The sequence below is a fragment of the Herpailurus yagouaroundi genome, unplaced genomic scaffold (assembly GCF_014898765.1).
Source record: "Herpailurus yagouaroundi ecotype Mexico unplaced genomic scaffold, PumYag 159, whole genome shotgun sequence".
Classification (NCBI taxonomy): domain Eukaryota; kingdom Metazoa; phylum Chordata; class Mammalia; order Carnivora; family Felidae; genus Herpailurus; species Herpailurus yagouaroundi.
Genome location: NW_024412400.1, coordinates 47,208,093 through 47,228,339, shown reverse-complemented (window position 1 = coordinate 47,228,339; position 20,247 = coordinate 47,208,093). Strand labels below are relative to the sequence as shown.

Sequence of the window (20,247 nt, the reverse complement as noted above, 5' to 3'; positions counted from 1 at the left end):
AAAAGTTTCCACTCATTTATAAAACTCAACATTCAACCAAGTTTATGCCTCAGATAGGGTACTATAGCAACAGCAGCAGAACCTTACTTCTATATTTTCCACAAAATGCATTGATTCTGGCTTTAAAATAATATGCTTATACAATAAAAAGGAGACCCATAATATTAAAATGTTAATATAAAAACTCTATCCAAGTTTTACTGCCAGGAAAGCTGTTCTTTTACAAAGGTAACAGCAACTTTACAAACAAGGAAAAACAAATCATCTTCATTCAGCTATTGCCATGGCCCTGTATAGACCATGCATATGCTAACACACATATTTATCTACATTTACTATTCCTATAGACATCGACATTGCTATGACTAAGTTAAAAGTATGCGGACACCTTCTGTTTTAGAAAAACATCATTACATCAAAGGACTGATAAAGTTATTCATAACAAAGAAAGTTTGGCCAGGGTTGGTGCCATTGCTTCTCAATAAAGTCCCCCACCCCAAAAGCATCCATAAGAAGACACCATAGAACTAAACTATTAACAAAGCAATCCATCATTCCAAACTCAGTGGACTATGCATCCATATCCCCTTGATTCAATCATTGTGTATCCTTAAAATAATATAATATTTACTCACTTTCAATGAATCAAAGCAGGCGATTACTCGTCCATTTTCAACTTGGCAGCTTTTCGAAGGATGTGCAAATTTACATTCCGTGTCTGGCCGTGAGCAAGTCCCCCTTTGGAACTCTCTACATACTTCCAGTGTTAGCCATTTTGTGTCCCGAATTGGTGTGACACTAACAGCCATGTTTAGATTTTACAGGTAGTTAAATTTTGCAGTGAAACCAACAGACCCAGCCCCCCACAAAAAAATAAAAATAAAAATAAACCCAGCAACAACCAAAAAAAAAAAAAAAAAAAAACCACCAAAAAAAAAAAAAAACTCAAAAAGCTGAACTGATAAGACTGTAAAAGGCTGATGAAAATGTCCCCTCCAAAATACTTTTTTCCCCACTCCCTGCTTTAAAAGTACATGGAAAACTGTGTTGTCAATATCAAGGAAAAGATCTCCCACTAGAAATTCACAGCATGAAACTGTTAATTCAAGAGGTTTTGGTTTACAGAGAAATACTAGAATCGTAAGTAGATGAACGTTTAAAAGTAGGGCCTCGGATCAGCCTTGTGCTCTCAGTAACCCCTTCCCAGTGCCAATTTGGAGCCCAAAATGCAAGCATGAAAACGTGGCAGACCCTTTGACACCGAATTTCCAAGCTGCTTTCAGCAAAGTTGTCTGAAAGGGAATCTCCTCACAGCTGAATTTGCAATGGAGTTTGGTGGTGCAATCGGTATTGATTAGTTTGGCATAGACAGATGCAGCAGTTTAGAGCAAATCGAGAAACTGATTTTTTTTTTTCCTCCTTGATTTCCTGGCAGAAGAGATCTGACTTTTTCAGCAAACTTTTCTTTTAAAACTAAAGCAGCCTAGGGCAATGCCAGATACTTAGAGCTTTTGTCTTGATTATAAGTAGAAATGGGGGTGTCTGGGCTAGAAGTGGAGGGTGGATGTGCTGTCGTCACAGTCTAGCTGGCAGCAAGCAAGGCAAAAGCAGAGACTGCTCTAGAAGCGGGTCCAAGCAGCAGAGACGTCAGGAAAGGCACTTCTTAGTACCAACCTGTAGAAAAAAGAGATAGGTTAAGATTTACTAAGTAGCACTTCACTGATGTCCTACAGTATCACAACCTTGCCATGTGCTACCAGACTAAGTAATATTCAAGTCAGCTTCTCTCTCTCTCTGTCTCTCTCTCTGTCTCTCTCTGTCTCTCTCTCTGTCTCTCTTTCTCTCTCTCTCTCTCTCTCTCTCTCTCTCTCTCTCTCTCACACACACACACACACACACACAATACTTACAGTGAGGCATATTGCAGCCAGCCATCGTAGATTTATTAAAAAAAGGGGCCGTTTCCCCTTGTGAAGCAATGCATGATAGAGAGATAACCAATCACAGATAGTGTTGCAGCAATATTCTGGGCAGAAAGCCAATAGTGTGGGTTGTCTTATGAAAGGTCGCGCCTGTCAGACGTTCATTACTATGCTATAAGCACAGAAAATGTCCATCAGATGTGACTTATTCCACTGCAAGAGGACGAGCATGTGGGTTTTGAATTTACCCAACATGCAGTTAGTGGACTAAACCATGTTAGTTTCCAAACAGCTTCCAAGACAAGTCCAAGCACTTGAAGATCATCGCCGGGGAATAAAAAGCAAGGTTTAAAAATTGCAGCTGACTTCCAAGCTGCTTTTCCCTCCGGCTCTGCGCAGGGACGGGCACTGAACAGCCTGCTCCTGCTGTCCTGACACGTGAATAAAAAAGGAAAGGGGTGTTTACAAATGGTACATTCTCCTGACCTATCCAATTCACTTCCTTCTAAAGCCCAAGTCCTGCCCCTCCACTGAAAGCAGCACTCATACTGTAAAACTATTCCATTCAGCCGGCAGACACTTTGTCAATATATCACAGGCGGGCGAGATAGGAACAAAAGCATCCTTTATTTGAACATTTTTTAAGCAGAAGCTGAGGTCATGTGGGGGAAAAAAGGAGTGTAGTGTTGTCAGTGTGTCTGGCAAATGTGAAGTCAACCTCAGGGGAGAGAGTGATTCCATCGCAGAAACATTAAATATTAAGTGAGCAATTTGATTTGGGCAGCGTGATGTACTTCAGAGGTACGGAGGAAGCCAGAGGTTGGGGGCTGGGGGATCCCCTGTTGCCTAATGATCTATGAACTGGGAAGTACAAGACTGCTCGTTATAGCAGGGTATTTTTGCTTTTAACAACTTACTTTCTTTTTCAGTCAGGATGGAAAAACTTTCAGAAAATGCTTAGTAGTTACAGAAACAAAAGTACACGTTTCTTTTCCTTTTGAGTGTTACCAACAAAGGAAACAAAGCTTTAGTAACTCCAAAAGTTTCACACTCCAAAGAGGCAATGGCACAATATAATAAATAGTGTTTGATCACACTTGCTTCTTCAAAGGCCAAATACGGTCAATGGGAAACTGGAATATAGAATATGAATGTAGAAACGTAGAACATATATATAGACAGATATCTAGCAGAAGTTTTAAAAATTTATTTTAGGATTAATACAGCCACTCTTAATACTAATTAAAAAAAAAAAAAAAAAAAACAGATACCAGGTAGGTGAAATACTGTAGTAAGACTACAACTTTTGAGAAAAGTTCTAAAGAACCAACTCATACCAATGCTCAAGAAGTACTTTTGTTTTCAAAAAACTTTCTGGTTCTAATTTCTGGTTGTACAAAAACAAAGTTGAGTCAGTCGTAAACCCAAAGATTCACCCACCCTTCTGGATTTTTGCTCCACATTCAGAATTTCTCAACTATTTTGTACCTTCAGCATGTACCCATCTGGGTCAACAACCCCTGTTGTCTTTCTTGCTAAAATTTTCAAGCACTTCACCTGCAACCATACACCTCCTTTGGAAGCCAGCTAAGAGATCGCTTCCTCCAAGAAACTTCCAAAATGTCGCTTTATCCATCCCTGCCCGCTCATCATTAACATGTCTTTTCTGAATTACTTTGGCATCCCTATACAGTGTGTTGTTTGCTTATATGTATGACCCACGAAACTATATGTTTCCCCAAACAGAAATAAACCCACTCACCTCATAACCCCAATGCCCAGCACAGGGATGGAAAATGTATGGAGCTCCATAACTTGGGTAATTAAAGGACTGATTACTATATCTGTACTGGAATGACCTCTAGGGCACAAAAATATGCAAACACATGCATGAACAACCATATGAACCACACATGAACACAAACACACACCTGAAAACACACACACACACCCATCAGTGTCTCTATCAATTACTATATCCCAGGGTCACTTAGACCCTCCTGCTGTCTAGGAATCCTCCCCCAGCCCTGGACAGCTCCCTCTGACATTCCACAGGACAGCTTTTTGAAAACTTCAACACTTTCAAGCCCCTTCTCTTCCATATTCTGCTAACAGCAGACAATGATCTTCTGTGGAACAAATATTTCATAGTCAAAACAGGAGCCCTTAGGCATGAACTCCCTGTCACCTTCCTGTCACCCATTTTTACACTATCTTTCTGCATCCTTCTTTTGGTCTCCCAGTTGTCCCTCCCCTTGCACACGGTCAGGCTTCCACCTTCACTCGTTCCTTCTCAAAACATCTTTCTCTTCACATTCCTTCTTCTACCTTCAAATGACCCTGCCTTACCTCAACTCTTTCTCTCGGTCCTCAACATGCTGAAGTAGCTCCAAAATAGAAGAGGCGGCAGGGAAGGAGAAAGGGACCCCGCCTAGCTATGCATCCTCCCCTCCCTAATACTCTTAATCAGCTGTTCCCAGACCAAGGGCTAAAGAGCCATCTACGCATGCCATTCTTCTGCTTCTTCCGTTTTGAATCTGTATCACTGTGACCTCCACACTCATTACTTTACTGTTAAGCAATGGCCGACAAAACTCCAAATGAAGCCAAATCCAAAGACTATGCTAGTCCTTGTCTTTACTTGACCTCCACCAGCTCCCTGTTAAAGGTTTCCTCTCGTCTTGAACTGCCACATTCTGTCCTTTTGGCTTCTCTCACTGCTGCCCCTCTAGTATCTTCCCACATAGAAAGGAGCTGCCCAGAGCTGGGGAAGGTTCTTGGCACATGCCACGCTGTTGTGGGCTCCTGGGACTTGTTACATGCTAGCCCTTTGTTTGGTTTGACACGTACGTCCTCACCCCTTCAACCTGGTAAATCTCTTCTCCTTGTTTAAGCTGCTATTCAAATATCACCTTCTCTCTAAGGCTGGGCCAACTATGCCAAACATTGTTCCATCTCAGGATATTCTCAGTACTTTTTATCTCCTGGTGCTTTTACCCCCAAAGTTATAAATTCCCTGACAACAGGATCTATTGCCATTTTTTTTTTAATCCCAGTTCCTGGAATATAATAGTTGTGTTTAAAATATTTGATAAATGAATATTTTATTCAAATTGACAGAATAGACATGTATATAAAGGACATGTCCCTAACAGCAAGGAAATATTTCGTCATAATCTATGGGGACCAAACAACATGAGAAAGGATAATGGTACCAGCAATACCTTCGCTGGTTGGTGGTTATGTCTAAAGACAACCACAGAATCAATTTCTAACGTTGATTATTTTTCCTTTTTGATATGTTACAGGCTTAATCTCACTCAAGCATAAAATATCCTTTAATTAAAATGTTTGCAAATGGGTATTCTGGGTATTTTTATTTTCTGTAGCAGAGATACTCTAGTCACTTCAAAAAGGGTTATCAACAGAATTACAGATATATACGTATTGGTAAACTGAAAATACTACTTACTTGTAAAATATATAGGCAAATGTGATAATCAAAGTGTTTATAGTTACCTAGGCACAGAGCCCGAGCAATCAAAACGGACACCAACCTTTATGCATTATTAGTGTAGCTGCACCTGCCAATGTGGGTTCCAGTCCTTGATACAGACCACCAGGGGGTAATGACCTGAGATTATACCTAAATTGCTGATATCAGATTATGGTCTTGTACTCTTTCCCTTTATTCAAACAGAAGGGTTTCAGGGAAGACTGGAAATCTTCATAATTGAAGGTTTTGGTAAATTAAGAGGGTATAGGATTTGGATCAATACTAAATTTCCAAAATGCTGTTTCAACTAATAATGGATTTTTATTCTATAGAGAGAGACAATGTTTAAAAGTATGTGGGTAATGTCCAGATTGTGAGAATTATTACAAACATGTTTGCTCTAAAAATGTGTTGTTTGTAAATAATTACTAAAGAAAATATTTCTCCGGTAAAGATATTTACTAACAGATAAATTGCTTCTGAGGTAAATTTCTGACCTATATTTCGACATATTATAATAAACTTCCCTGAACAACAACAAAAAAAAGATTGGAGAATAGTTTTACTGTAAGAATCAAACTTTTTTAAAACCTACATAATAAGCCCTCTTTTACCAAATGATCAAATTCCTAACACTAAAGAGCTTCTCATTATGCAACACGTCCTACAAATAAGTATATTCTGCCATAACCAAGAACAGTGCACTCTCCTTGAGTGATTATCAGAAATCACGTATACTTTCTACTTTAAGTTATGAAGGGGGAAATAGAATAGAAAGGAAAAGAAGAAAATATAAAGATAGAGGAAAGGAAGCTAAGAAAAGGACCAAGGATAAAGTAAAAAAGTGTGGGAAATTAGTAATAATGAATCTCACAGCAACTGATGCATATTAGCATGAAAACTGACAGCGGATGGCTTCATATAAATATCTATTTAAGGGCTGCATACATACTGCAATAGAGGATAAGCAGACACTTACAAGGCAGGAGTAGGAAATTCTGTTTTGGAGAACTGGATGGCCTCTATGAGCATAGTTAAATTTCTTATTCATATATGTGTAACAATCATTTCAGTTCTTCTGAACCAAATATAGGCACTTTGGTCCTACTGCATCCCAGAGTAGTTAGCTGGGAATTTGGGGGACTTTTTTCATAAGCTTTTGATTTTGAAACAGCTTACATATTGAGGAAGTTAACAGAGTAATTACTTGAGGGTTTGTTTGTTTGTTTTTTTTTAATTTACTAAGACAGCTTTAATCTAACTGGAAAAGATAGCCAACTTCATCATCTAATGTTCAAAGGTGACAAGAAGTGGCCCCTTGCCCCAAACCATAACTCCCCGCCCCCCCCCCCCACCCCAGGATCACTGATGTCAACAAGTCCATAATTAGCAATGCATTACTTCAGGGAATTAACTCCTGGTACAATTTTGCCCAGGGCTTGCCCCAAATATTAACAGAGATTTCAGTATACAAACCAACTAATCATTTCAGGAAGCTATACAGCCATTTCTCTACTCATTAAGGTACTAAATAGAGTAACAAGGCCATTAAGTTATTACATGGGGAAAACTATGGTCTGAATGGGTTAATGCAGTCTTCAGCAGTATTCAACTCCATATAACAAAAAGCTGAGATCAGTGTTTCTCAGCAAGGGGTAAGCACAGTACTGGTAGCACCCATGGCAATTTTAAGTGATGCAGAAACAACATAATTTTAATAGATGCATCAGAATGCAAAAACTAGTTCATGAGCCTGTGATTACATGCATATCATAACTTAGAAGCTAACATTTAATATAGTAATTTACGAGACTATTATTAAAAAAGCTTAAGTAAATATATTGACAACATCATGAAAGAGATACGCAAATAACTGAAGTTTTAGAAAGACTGCCGAGAAAAAAGGTAACTTTCAACCACACATCCTCTGGAATGGCATGCCTACTGTCAAGATGGTCTGCCGGTCTGACATTGCACGGGCTTAGGGTCACAAAGAAAGGGAAGTTTACTAACTCAAATAAGTCATCTACTGTCTGTCAAAGCATTCCTTTAAAATTCTAGTGGGCTCGGGGCACCTGGGTGGCTCAGGCAGCTGAGCGTGGAACTTTTGACTTCACTCAGGTCATGATCCCAGGGTCATGGGATCAAGCCCGGTGTCAAGCTCTATGCTGAGCGTAGTGCCTGTCTAAGATTCTTTCCCTGTCTCCCCTCTGCCCCCTCCCTGCTAGTGCACAGGTGCGCCTTCCCTCTGTCTCCCTCCCTCCCTCCCTCTCTCTCTCTCTTCCCCTCTCAAAAATAAATAAACAAATAAAATTCCGATAGGCTCAATTCCCTAATCATCAAGTGGTCCCTTACCAGAAGGATAATGAAGGAGTGCTGGTTAGGAAACACACTATTGCCAAAGATCAGAATTTCAAAAGCAACTCGCTAAACTGCCTCAAATTAGGAAATGATTATTGTCCCTTCTGCATTGTATATGTAAGACCACCAAATAAAACAGGAAGCCTCTGTGCAATTAAAAAGCAAACTTTGACTTGATTCCCGTTTCAGGCAAAATTTTTAAAAAAATGAAAAGGCTTAAGATCATCAGAAGATAAAAATTACAACAGTGGGCTGTACTTTGTGTACATGGTTACTAGCTTCGTACCTAATTAGATCCTCATCCAGTCCTTACTACAAAGTTATCTTCCTGGAAGCTTTTGCAGCCACTATCAATTTAAGTCACTATCAAAACTTCCCTGCTTCTCAACACAAGCCCAGACTTGCCAGATCTTTGCCTTGCTTTATTTTTCTTCAGAGCACTTGTCAGTATTTGGTGTAATATTACATGCCTATCTTTCTATTTGCTTATCTTCTACCTTTGCATTAAAATCTAAGCTCCACGAGAGCAGGCAGTTGTCAAGCCAGTCCTCCCCTTAATAGCCGGCACCAAAACAGTGCCTGGCTCAGAAGCCAGCAACCTACCGGGACACTAGTTTACAACTATGATCTACAAAGTTACAATGCCCAAATGATACACTGGCAATGTCACCTTTATAACTGAATGAGACCAGCCTCAAACTCCACTCACTGGAAAGAAAACATCAGGCAGTGAAGTTAACACAAAACTGTATTCATATAACTCCTCAATTATGAACTTGATGGAAGATTTTCTCACCCACAGAATAATCTGAAACAGTTACATGTGGCTTTGCAAATTTAAAACACCTAAATAATTTATCTGTGAATTTCTGACAGAATCAGTTTTCAGTTCTGGCAAAAGAAGAGAAAATCTGCATTTTGTTCCTGATAATATTCAAACAGGCAGTCTTTTAACATTTCCCTCTATTCTACAAGAAAGTGTAATGACATAACACTACAAATGCCTCTCTACGGTTCTTCAGGAAAAAACACTAAGCCTATTTAGTGTTTTGCTTACTCTACATATCACACAAAGAAGTCATCTTGTTAGCCTTAGGTAGTCATTTCTGATCTATCCCTATCATTTAATATCTCAAAATAATAAACAGGAAATCAGAACACAAACTACAAGAAAATTAATAATGCTGGTATGTGCTCAGGAGCTAAACAGTAGAAAAAACAAATCTTACCATCCTGGCAATTTTCAGGAAGAATGGTACATTGACTCAACTGGAATCTATCAATGTGAAATTAACCTGACAAAACTGGGAACGCCAAAAACTGATATTGTTACTTCCCCTGCAATGCCGTAATTACAAACTTTAATTCTAAAGTTTATTCAGATGAGTTATATTTATCTGACATAGTAACTGCGGGCCAAAATCTTAGTTTTAAATTTTAACATCTTTTGAGTAACATCACCTAGCTTCTTAAAAGACTGGTGGTACCTCTGCCTAAGACATTTTTAAATGTGACCTTCACTGCATGAGAAATGGTAGCCAATTCATCTGTAGGGTCCCGTAACAGTGTTACTGCACAACTCAAAACTAACTATGAAGGTGATTAAGGAGAAAGCTGAGGAAATACCTCCCATGGCGCCCTGTACATCAGTGACAATTGCTGCGTGTGCACCTCCTCATCCTACTGTCCCAACCTTCCTTGCAGGGCAAAACTCATTCTTACAACTGGTGGCCATTAAGGTCTTCTCTATAATTAACCTGCCCCTGTTTTCCATTTGAGCAAGCTCAATTATTTGAGCTAAATTATAAAATAAACATGAGAAGAAACAATAAATTGCATACACACACACACACACACACACACACACACACACACACACACACATATGGAGTGTTGGTTAGGATAGACACTATTGCCCAAGATTAGGATTCCAAAAGCAATTCGCTACACTACACCCTAATTAGGAAAAAAAAAAGATTGCATACACACACACACACACACACACACACACAGAGAGAGAGGGAGAGAGGGGGAGAGAGAGAGAGAATATATATACATAGAGAGAGAGAGAGAGAGAGAGAGAGTGTGTGTGTGTATATATATATGTGTGTATATATATATACACATATATATATATGGAGAGACAGAGATAAAGAGAGAACCAAAAATAAACTATACCTATTAGAACCCTTAATCATAGTTGTCACACTTTCCAGAATTTTTAAAATCTTAATGTGGCAATAGCTCTCAACACTACCAAGTATATCTGAGTACAAAAGCTTCACCTTAGCAGATAAATCTTGAATTTCCAGGTAAGTCTGATTTAAAACCTAACATAGTGGCCTCAATCCGGGAAATTTCACTGACTTATTTCTACTGAAGACTACCCAAAATACGTTGCTTAATTATTAATCATTCTGAGAAAATTAAATAAAATGTATATTTATAGAGACATCTAAAATAATTATTCTTCAGACTATAATGAATGAAACCAATTATAAATATAGTCTGGTATTACATGAGTGTATCCAATTAAATGAATTACTGGACTTCTCATGACACAACACAATACATAAATATCTCCTTTCAATTTCATCAGCAAAACTCCCTATCATTTTATGAATGTATCTCTTATTGCAAAGTTTGCAAATACTCAAGCCATAAAGGTTTAATATTATCATCCTATGGATATTTCTATTGATTTCTATTGACCTTAAAAATTGCCTTGTATACAAATAATCTCAAGTTTACTCTTAATAATATACCAATGTTAAATGCATTTATTCTGAGTAACAATAAAATATTAGAATCTGTTTAACTTGAGTTTTAAAAAAATCACAAATTCACACACACTAACATACAGATAAGAATTGTATTTGCCTTAATTAATAGGGAGTCAAGATCCAGTTGTTTTTCCCTGATTTAAAGGAGGAAGACATGTGACAAAACAGATTTATGCACTGACAACTCATATTTTCACTGCAGTGTAACTTAAGTATCATTTGAGAAAGGTTCCATATAACTTACAACCTTGACTAGGTCTGAGATAAGCATAACTACAAATTATGCTCATATTACTATGATGGCTATGTAATAATCCAGAGCTTCATACTGTATTTTGTAGAAGCCTAGAATTCCAAAGGCAGCTCCATAGTTCTTTAAAAGAGACGGGTAATAGGCAGGCATATTTTGTTCATGCCTATCTCAACATTTTGCACAAGGCTTCATTTACAAATTTTTTTATTTGAATGTAGGTGACACACAACATTACATGAGTTTCAAATGTACAACATAGTGATTCGACAAGTTTATACATTATACTATGTTCACCAAAGCATAGCTACCATCTGTCACCATACAATGCTATCATATCACTGACTGTATTCCCTATACTTTTATTCCCATGAATTACTCATTCCTTAACTGGCGGCCTGTATCTCCCACTCCCATTTACCCGTTTGGCCCATCTTCCTACTCCCTCCTCTTGGGCAACCATCAGTTTGTTCTCTGTATTTATAGGTCTGATACTACTTTTTGTTTGTTTATTCATTTGTTTTCTTAGATTCCACATGTGAGTGAAATCATATGGTATTTGTCTTTCTCAGTCTGACTTACTTCACATAGGATAGTAACATCCCTCTAAGGTCCATCCATGTTGCTGCAAATGGCAAAGCCTCATCCTTTTTATGGCCTTGTAATATTCCAGTGTGTGTGTGTGTGTGTGTGTGTGTGTGTGTGTGTGTACGCACCCATGTGCGCAAACATATATATGTGTATAAATACACCAACTTTTGTAAAAAAGAGAAACACACTGAGAACCTAGAAATCTGAAAACATAAGGTTAGCTGGATAAGAAGGTAATTTGTTTCCATGATATCTGCTTTTACATCTATATATACATTGCTTACCTCTGTGTCACTCAATGTCCTTGAATTTGTAACATATTTAAGAACTTAAATCTCATTACATATGCATCAAATGATAACGCAGACCTAGAATCTCTTGAGTCACTCACTCACAGGAACTTTTGCAGACATACATGAAAATGTCATGTCCTCGTGGAATTGACATTCAGAAAGAGATGTCCAATAAAGTAAAAACATATCGTGCGCTGTGATTAGGACTATGAAAATCAAGGATTGTCATTTTAGAACTCTAAAGACTGAGGAGCAAATTAAAATTTGAACCAGATACTGTTTAAATTTTGAGCCTCTTTTCTCCCTCCATACCTAGACTTCCATACCTCTAGTGACTACAATAATCTAAATTATTTCAAAGTCATATAACAATTTGCACTCATAACCATGATTCTGCTTTTTTTGACATACTGAGACGTATGGTATAAATTATAAGGCTATTCTCCATATAGAGATAGATGTTACTAAATAATGGAAGAGATAGTAAAATACAAATTAAAATGGTGTACAAAAATCTCTAGCAAGTAATGTACATGAATTATATACATCAAGTCTGTCTTCCCTCCCTCCCTTCCTTCCTTCCATTGATTTTAGACATTGCTAAATGAATGCATTTTCAATTGTAATAAATTTAAACCATACACAAGGGTTTTATTGAAAGTCCAACTGAATTCCCCCCACCTTGCTCCGTTGCCAAATCAGACCTCCTATTATCCCAAAGGTAACCACTATTATTGGTATGGTATACCTAGTCCTTCATGCATTCACATACAGACATACACATCTACACACACACACACACACACACACACACACACACTCATACAGTTTATCATTTTTACAGAAGGAACACATACTAAGCATATTGTTCTGAGGCTTGCTTTCCATGATATACGATAATGACTTTTCTTTGTCAACACACACGTTGATGTAAATACTTTTTAACAACTATGTACTGCTCCACTCTATGTCATTCTCTAATAGCAGCCACCTAAGTTAATGCTCATTTTTCACAAGCAATGCTGCAATGTATGTATAAAGCTATTCTTAGGTTTTGAGTGGCTTTAATAACATACTTAGAACATAATGTATATGCATGTATTAACTCTGAAAAACAAATTCCATCCAAGAAAATGTTTCCCAGTATGTACTTATACCAACAATGAACATTGCTTTTCTATATTGCTTACTCCCTAAATCTAGTCCTTAAAAAGATACAATCCCTAAATCTAGATTGTAAATTTCTATAGTGGGAATAGGGCAAAGGTATGACTGGTCTTTTCTCCTACAAATAGAACTTAAAGCCTTGTCTTTTTATTTTGCAAAATATTTCCAACTGTTAGCCCTTCGATGGCAGCTAATCAATGAGACATTTGTAAAATCAGTTTTTCAACTCCCATTATTTCAAAATAAACCATTTCATTGCTAAAACAATTATAATGTTTATATTTTGCAATTATTTGCTAAAGAACAAGGACTGGGAGTCTGAATGAATGTTTGGGTTGACAGGAGTATCGAAATGGACAATATATAGTTTACCACTCTTTTCTTATTAATAGAAACAAACGTGTAGTTAGAAGAGTCTGCAAGGCATGTTATATTTGGACCATCACTGACAGCACAATGTCATGTGATTAAGGGAATGCTTTTTGTTTTTTTTACACATTATTTCTACAAATGTCAGAAATATCCTGCTCCCCCCTCTCCTTTTTTAGACACGAATTGACTAAAGGAAATGGTTTCTGACAACTTCTATAAATAAGGCAAGGCATTATCAAACTAGCTAAGGCACAATAGAACTCTGGTGAACTCATGTAGGCCTAAACACAGTTTCCCGTGTGGTCATTTCCCCAGAGCTTGGCACGCCTCATGTAGTAATTTCTGACCCTGGATCAGACTGTTCTCCTGAAGTGCCACGACCATGCAATTAAAACGAACAAGGTAAGTATATACTCCTGCATGATTTTGCCAATGGACAAAGGTCCTGTTAGATAATCAAACATTCTCCCCTCACTTTGCCTTCCTCAAACTCTTCCCCAGTTGTTAAATAACAGCTTCCACGATAAAGAAGATGTAAGATGGCTCGCTGGCAAAAATGTAGGCATTTCCAGTGCTTTTATTCTTTTGACAATGTGATTTTACCACGTTGTCAGAGTATACATAATTGTCATGCTTCTATTATGAGATCAAAGATTTTATTGTTAGGATTTTGTACTTTCGAAAAGAGCATATGTACTGAACACACTATCAACAAGCTAATGTGGCAGCTGAGGTTTGGTTCCTTTGCTAAATAGAAAAAGGACACCCGTTTCTTAGGTACTTTAATTGCCCATAAGGTTCTGTACATCCCAAAAAAAGCTGTAACACATGAGGAAATCTGAAGAGCCGACTACACCCTTCTAATAAGACCATGATTAAAGTTGCATGTGTTTCTGTCAGCAGCCTATGCACTTAAAAAGCAATGACCACCTTTCCATGGGAAAGCACAACGCACTGACAGCTGCTAATAAACTCAGAACTGCCAACATTTGTTACCAGCAACACCTTCTTTTCCTGGGATTCTGATGCTCCAGAAAGATTCACTATCTGAATCAGTCACCTGGGGGTAACTGCTATAAATATATATTTCTAGGACCTACCCTAGACGTACTAAGGAGAGAGACCAGGAATCTACCTCTTACTTTACTTCATTTATTTATTAACTTAATTAATTAATGTATTTATTTTTGAGAGAGCGAGTGAGCAGAGGGGCAGAGGGAGAGAGAAAGAGAATCCCAAGCAGTCTTGTGCTGTCAGCACACAGCCCAATATGGGGCTCCATCTCATGACACTGAGATCATGAACTGAGCTGAAATCATGAGTCAGACACTAAACTGACTGAACACCCAACAACTCCAGTAATCTACATTCTAACTGAACTCCTTCAGGTTATTCTTAATGTCATAAATTTTTGGCAATTATACTCAACTGAAGCTAAAATATTACTTCCACCAAAGACTGTTTACTACCTTTGTACTAAATAATTGCCTTAAAGCTCAGAGTATCTGCCTGGAAAAAGATAGATTGAGATTTGATAACATGCTTTTTGAATATATTCTGTCAACTACTTCAGAAAGCTGACCTACCTGCAAAATGTTATACCAAAAAAAAAAAAAATTCCTGTTGTATTCATTTTTTAAAATACTATTTTAAATCAGGCACCATACATGCTCCTCAACATCATTCTAAGATACTATTCACCATATCCAACCACTCGTCATGTCTCAAAGCACTTACGTTTTTTAATCCTGTTTCAATAGTTCACTCCGAGTACGCAAAAGCTACTTAGCTTATAAAAAATTCTCCCCAGTATATCTGAAGGAATACATTGGATACATTTAAAGAGGAATCATGTAGCAATCTTAAAGCTTCGTATGGTTCCATCATTTAGATGTCAAACCATTACATATAAACACACACATGCTAAATTCTTTAAAGATAGTAATATTTAGATTCCTTATTTTTTATTTATAATAAGAATAATTTAGAATAGTAAAATTTAAAAAGTGAAATTTTAAAAAGATTTTTTAAAAATTAAGCACCTATTCTATCACTGCAGTATAAGATCAACTGTTAATAGTATACAGATAAATGTGAAATGAGGATTAATATATGAATAGGTTTGTGTGTGTATGTGTGTGTGTGTGTGTGTGTGTGTACCCAAAGAGTATGGAAATTTTTTTATCCGGGAATCAGTCAAATCATTTTCTTTGTATGTAACGAAACACTAGGTCTTAATTTAAATTGAGGGAAAAACGTGGTACTAAAGTTAATAGGAGGAAAAAGAAATTCTTTAATCTTCTTGCAATAAGAACCACTTAACTTTGGATAAAACTACGAGCTGTGCTCCTTTGGTAAGTAATAACCCTTGAAGAGATGAACTTTTGAGAAGTTGGCTTATGCTACATTTCTTTTTGATTTACATATAAAATCTGCAAGGTATTCATCTGATTCTTTAAGCAAGTTTCTACTGGAAGAGCCATGTAGAAAAAGGTACTACCCCCACCCCAGAATTCGTAACATTCTATTATTGTACAAGAGAGCAAATATTTTATATATTGGTATACAATTTCTTTTTGTCTGGCTTTTGCCATTTGATCAACACAACTCTAAGAAATGGTGATATTACCTTGCCCGTTTGTGAACAAATAGATTGAAGCTTGTATGGTTAAGTGACTGACTCACCAAAGTCCCCTAAGCCAATTAAATGGAAGAATCGGGACCCCAAATCACGTCTTTTGATTCCAGATTTAAAACTGCATTCACAACACATGCTAGCAATTTAAAATCAAGCTTTGTGGAAATGATAATGACTGTGAATATAACAGGAACAGAGAGAGACTGGGACTGGAGAGGGATATGGCAGAGCAGTCACGACTGCATCACCTGTGGTTTGTGCTAGTATTTAGGTGGAGAAAGCCTTGCATACAGATTTTGAAGGAGATAACATGGTCCCTTACAGAGTGGAGACATGGATGCTACTGTCCTTGCATGTGCATGGGGTATGCGCCAAACACTAATAACGCACACTTAGGGACATGAAAATTATACACCACGTCTATCAGCATCTTCTTAAGTCTGTTAATCAATTTTAACCTAGTAATTAATACATTACAGGGTTGTAAGTGCTCAGTAACTGATTTGAAGTTAATTGTTAAGGAAGAGGCCTTTGAGCATGATTTTATTCTTATTTGTCTGCCCTCTAAGCAAGAAGAGCCTACATTTTCTTCAGAGCTTTCATTAGAAGAACTTAAAACGTATTAGCAGAAACCTTCCATATAAGTAAAATGAAATGCTGCTCTAAGTATAAAACTGAGTATGTGCTAAGCAAGTATGCATATAGTCAGGGTGATCTATATCCACTACTAAAACAGTGTTGGAAAACCAGCGAAGGGGATAGAGAAACTGTCTAAAACACTTCTAAGCCATGTAGAGTCAGATAGATTTTTTTTGAAATCATAGAAAAGTATACTAGAGAAAAACTGCTGAGGGTTTGAAACGGCATTAATGATGTTTCTTTCACATGTAACAAACCTGTTCTGTATTATATTAGTTACCTTACAGCACAGAGAAATGGTAATTATTAAGTTGCTTTCTAATCTGAAAGCACCAAGTCAAAGCAATTAAGAAGTTGCTTATTTATTTTTTTAAACATGTATTCATTTATTTATTTTTAGTTCTCTTTTTTTTCTTCTCTGCTATCCTGGAAACAGAAATGTTTTCCCTAAAGAAATCCAAATACATCTGACACGTATAATAATCTTATTAAATGAATAAATATATTCATCAAAAATAAACAATACCTAAATAAAATTATATCTATGTATTGATTATATGAACAGTTTATCGACGACCTTTTATATGTAACCTAGACACAGAGGTAATACATGGACCCAGCTATGAAGAATTTACTGCTTAATGGGGAACATGAAACAAACACACAAATAACTATACATTAAAAAAAAAAAAAAAAGAAAGTGAGAAGTACACAGCAGAGATAACAATAAAGCCTCGTGAGTTAAAGGAGAGAGAGGTCAGGGGTGGTTTGGTGATAAGAGAAGACATCTGTGATGGAAAGACAGGAGGAGGAGTCTCACTGGGTTAGAGACAAAAAGGAAGGGCAATCCAGACTGCAGGAACAGACAGAGCAAAGACAGGGCCATGGGAAGGCCCAGAACACCAACACTGGGGGAAGTGGTCTATATGCAGCGCCCATGTGCAACGGGCCTGGCAGGAGATAAAGCTGCGTTTGGGGACTGGAACCAAATCAGTGAGGGCCTTGAAGGCCAAGCTGCAGAATTTGGCCTTCGCTTCTTAGTTAATTGGAATTCATCCATTCCAAGACTTCACCCAAGGGCAGAGTCGGAATATTTAGCTAACTACTCTAAGGGCTAAGAATAAGGCTGCACACCGGGATACGAAGAGATCTTATTAAATAAACTCGGGATTCTTCTACTTCCTAAAGCTTCTGCTTCGGTTGCCAGCAAGCTGAGAGATAAATTTAGTGCTCAATTTCATCTCAAGCACTTGGTTCATCTCTTTTCCTTCTAATTGATTTGTTATGTCTCTTTTTTACAGTCCTATTTTATGTGCACTTTACTGTTGTAAGCCGACTCACATCCTTTTTTGACGGAGCATGCGTCACACATAAATAAAATTAAAGTAACATTTGTCCTGCTACCAGGTAAGGTTGTAGATGTACTTTTAAGGTTAAAAGTTTCAGAAGAGAAAAGAGAAGTTAAAACTCACCATCAAGCATAGCTCACGCTTCTAAAAATATTTCAGTGAAAGATGGCCACCTTGGATTAGGATACCCAATGTCTGCAGTTGACAACTGCTCTAAAATCTACAACTGTTGGGTTCAATAACCTATTTTTTTTTTTTTTTTTTGGCTTGGCTGTGCCGTTCAATTTTACCTTCCCTGTGAATCAGTGTTCACACCAGATGCCTAAATGACCTTCTGAAACTTACAAGGCTTCCAAGGCTACAGATATTTTCAGCTGTATCAGCCCTGGCTGTCACAGCATTCTGCATGATATTGAGTGGCAAAACTGGAGCCTCCTGTACGAGCCTGACCTTTTAAACTCACAATATTGCGCTGCCACTCAAAATTGAGTTTTCTCTTTCTGCATTACTTTGTGATACCATTTCCCTTGCGTAATTGTAAAACAGCATTCTAAGCATAAAACGGTACTTTACATGAAAATACTTCACTTCTACACAGGAAACCTAACACGGATAGAGGCTTTAAAATAAATATTTATTGACATCTATAAATAATTTTTTTTTAATTTCTAAAAAGATTATTTAAATTTTGTGGCAATAATAATGTCATTATTTCTGCAATGGCCAATTTGAAATTTGAGAGATGTCTAAATTTTATAATTACACTTTCATAATTACATCTGCTTGTTTTAACCATTATGTATTCAATGCCTAGCACAGTGCCTAGAATATAAAGGAACCCAAATTAATGTTTAAGTGAATGTTGCAGAATCTTTCACATTTAATTATTCTTCATTTATCATAGAACTATTGGGCTGAAATACAGGTGCTTAATTTTCTTGCCAAAAAAATTAGTACATCAGCATGGGCTATTTCTCTTTAAAAATATGTCTGAAAATGCTTGGTACACAAAGGGAAAATATTTTTTGAATACATGAATGTCAGGTCACTTATAAACAGAAAACTTGCTGTGGGACTAGGTTAAAGTTTAACAGCATTGGATGAAAAGAGCAGTGGAAATCAATTCATTAAGACACAGATTAAGGTTCTTAATAATAGTATCTATCAACTATTTAATCTCAAGCCTTCAAAACTAGTGGAGTGATAATGTATTCAAAATGATACATGTATTTTAGAGTATCTTTTATTTCCATTTCCTGCTATGTTTTCACAAGTCTTCCTTGTAGCCAGGGCAGAGAACCACAAAATGATATTAAATAAATATTTCAGAGCCAAATTCATAAACTAACATTAGTTGGTGAATGTATCCCTTAGCCTCATACATTCATTCTATTCCATTTTTAGCTATAACGTCTGTGCTACTTTGTAATCCTTTATGGAATATACATGTACATATGGATTAACACACATATATGCACACAAGACACACACATGCACACACTCTAATTACCCTGATAGGGATTTGAGGGAACATGAGAAGATTTAATCAGAAGATTAATCAGTCTTCAAGTGACTGTCAATTTTCAATAACAGTTGTGATTATTTTAAGGTTGGCAACAGATTTCTGTATTTTAGTGATGAGAGAAATGAAGTGAATTCCCTAATGCTTTCAATAATGCAGATGAATAAATTGGAAGAGTGTCTGCAATACTGTCTTTGGGCTCAAGACACTTCTTAAAATGGGCCCCTTAAAGCCATCCAACTGAGCCACTGGCAGTGTGCTATGTCATTCAGAAGTGACATCAGAAACTTCACAGGTGCTAATGATTTTGAGTCTAAAAGTAGATTTCGCTGATCTTGGTGAGTGCTGGGGCAAAGGGCATTAGGTGTGAGTAGAACTAATACTATGCAAACCACACGATCTAGCTCTTTTTCCCAAGCCAGCAAAACTCCAAAAGTCCACTTCCCGGCCTCTGCTGTTTTGTCCGACCGTATTGCTTCCAAACCTGTCTTTCACATCTTCCCTTCTTCGTTAGGTCTTTCCAGAACAAACTTGGGTTAGGCCTCAAAGCTCTACTGCTGTCAGTATTTGTGTACTTCATTCACAGCATACTGAGGGAAACAAACAAGCAGACAAGAAGCCAAGCTGCTGGGTTAAGATCTCAGCGCTCGCGGTACCTTCCTACGTGACCCCTGAGCAAATTACCTGACCTCAGCCTCACCAAGCCTCCATGTTCTCACCTGTGAACTAGAGAGAGGGAAGGCACCGCATAAATCTCACAGTGCCGGGAAAGAACCATACATGGTCACATATGTAAAAGAATAAGTGCCTACCAAGTAAGTGGCTATTTTTGTAATTATGACGATCGCTAATGGTCTGGCCCTG

General features: G+C 37.4%; 1 protein-coding gene across 14 annotated transcripts in view; it reads right to left on the bottom strand.

Moving 5' to 3' along the window:
- The window catches only part of MBNL1 (muscleblind like splicing regulator 1), a 209,973-nt gene that overhangs the window by 153,133 nt on the left and 36,593 nt on the right, over positions 1-20,247 (bottom strand). For 9 of the 14 annotated variants that reach the window (XR_005792149.1, XR_005792150.1, XM_040480519.1 and 6 more), the window contains exon 2: positions 636-1,674. The exons of 4 other annotated variants lie outside the window; for them this stretch is intronic. Coding sequence is in view for 8 of the 10 variants with exons in the window: in XM_040480519.1 (XP_040336453.1) it covers positions 636-809 (174 nt within the window). In the remaining 2 variants the exon portion in view is untranslated. Of the gene's footprint in view, positions 1-635; positions 1,675-1,910; positions 2,200-20,247 lie in introns of those variants that run through there. One more of the 14 variants, XM_040480518.1, reaches the window with a different exon arrangement.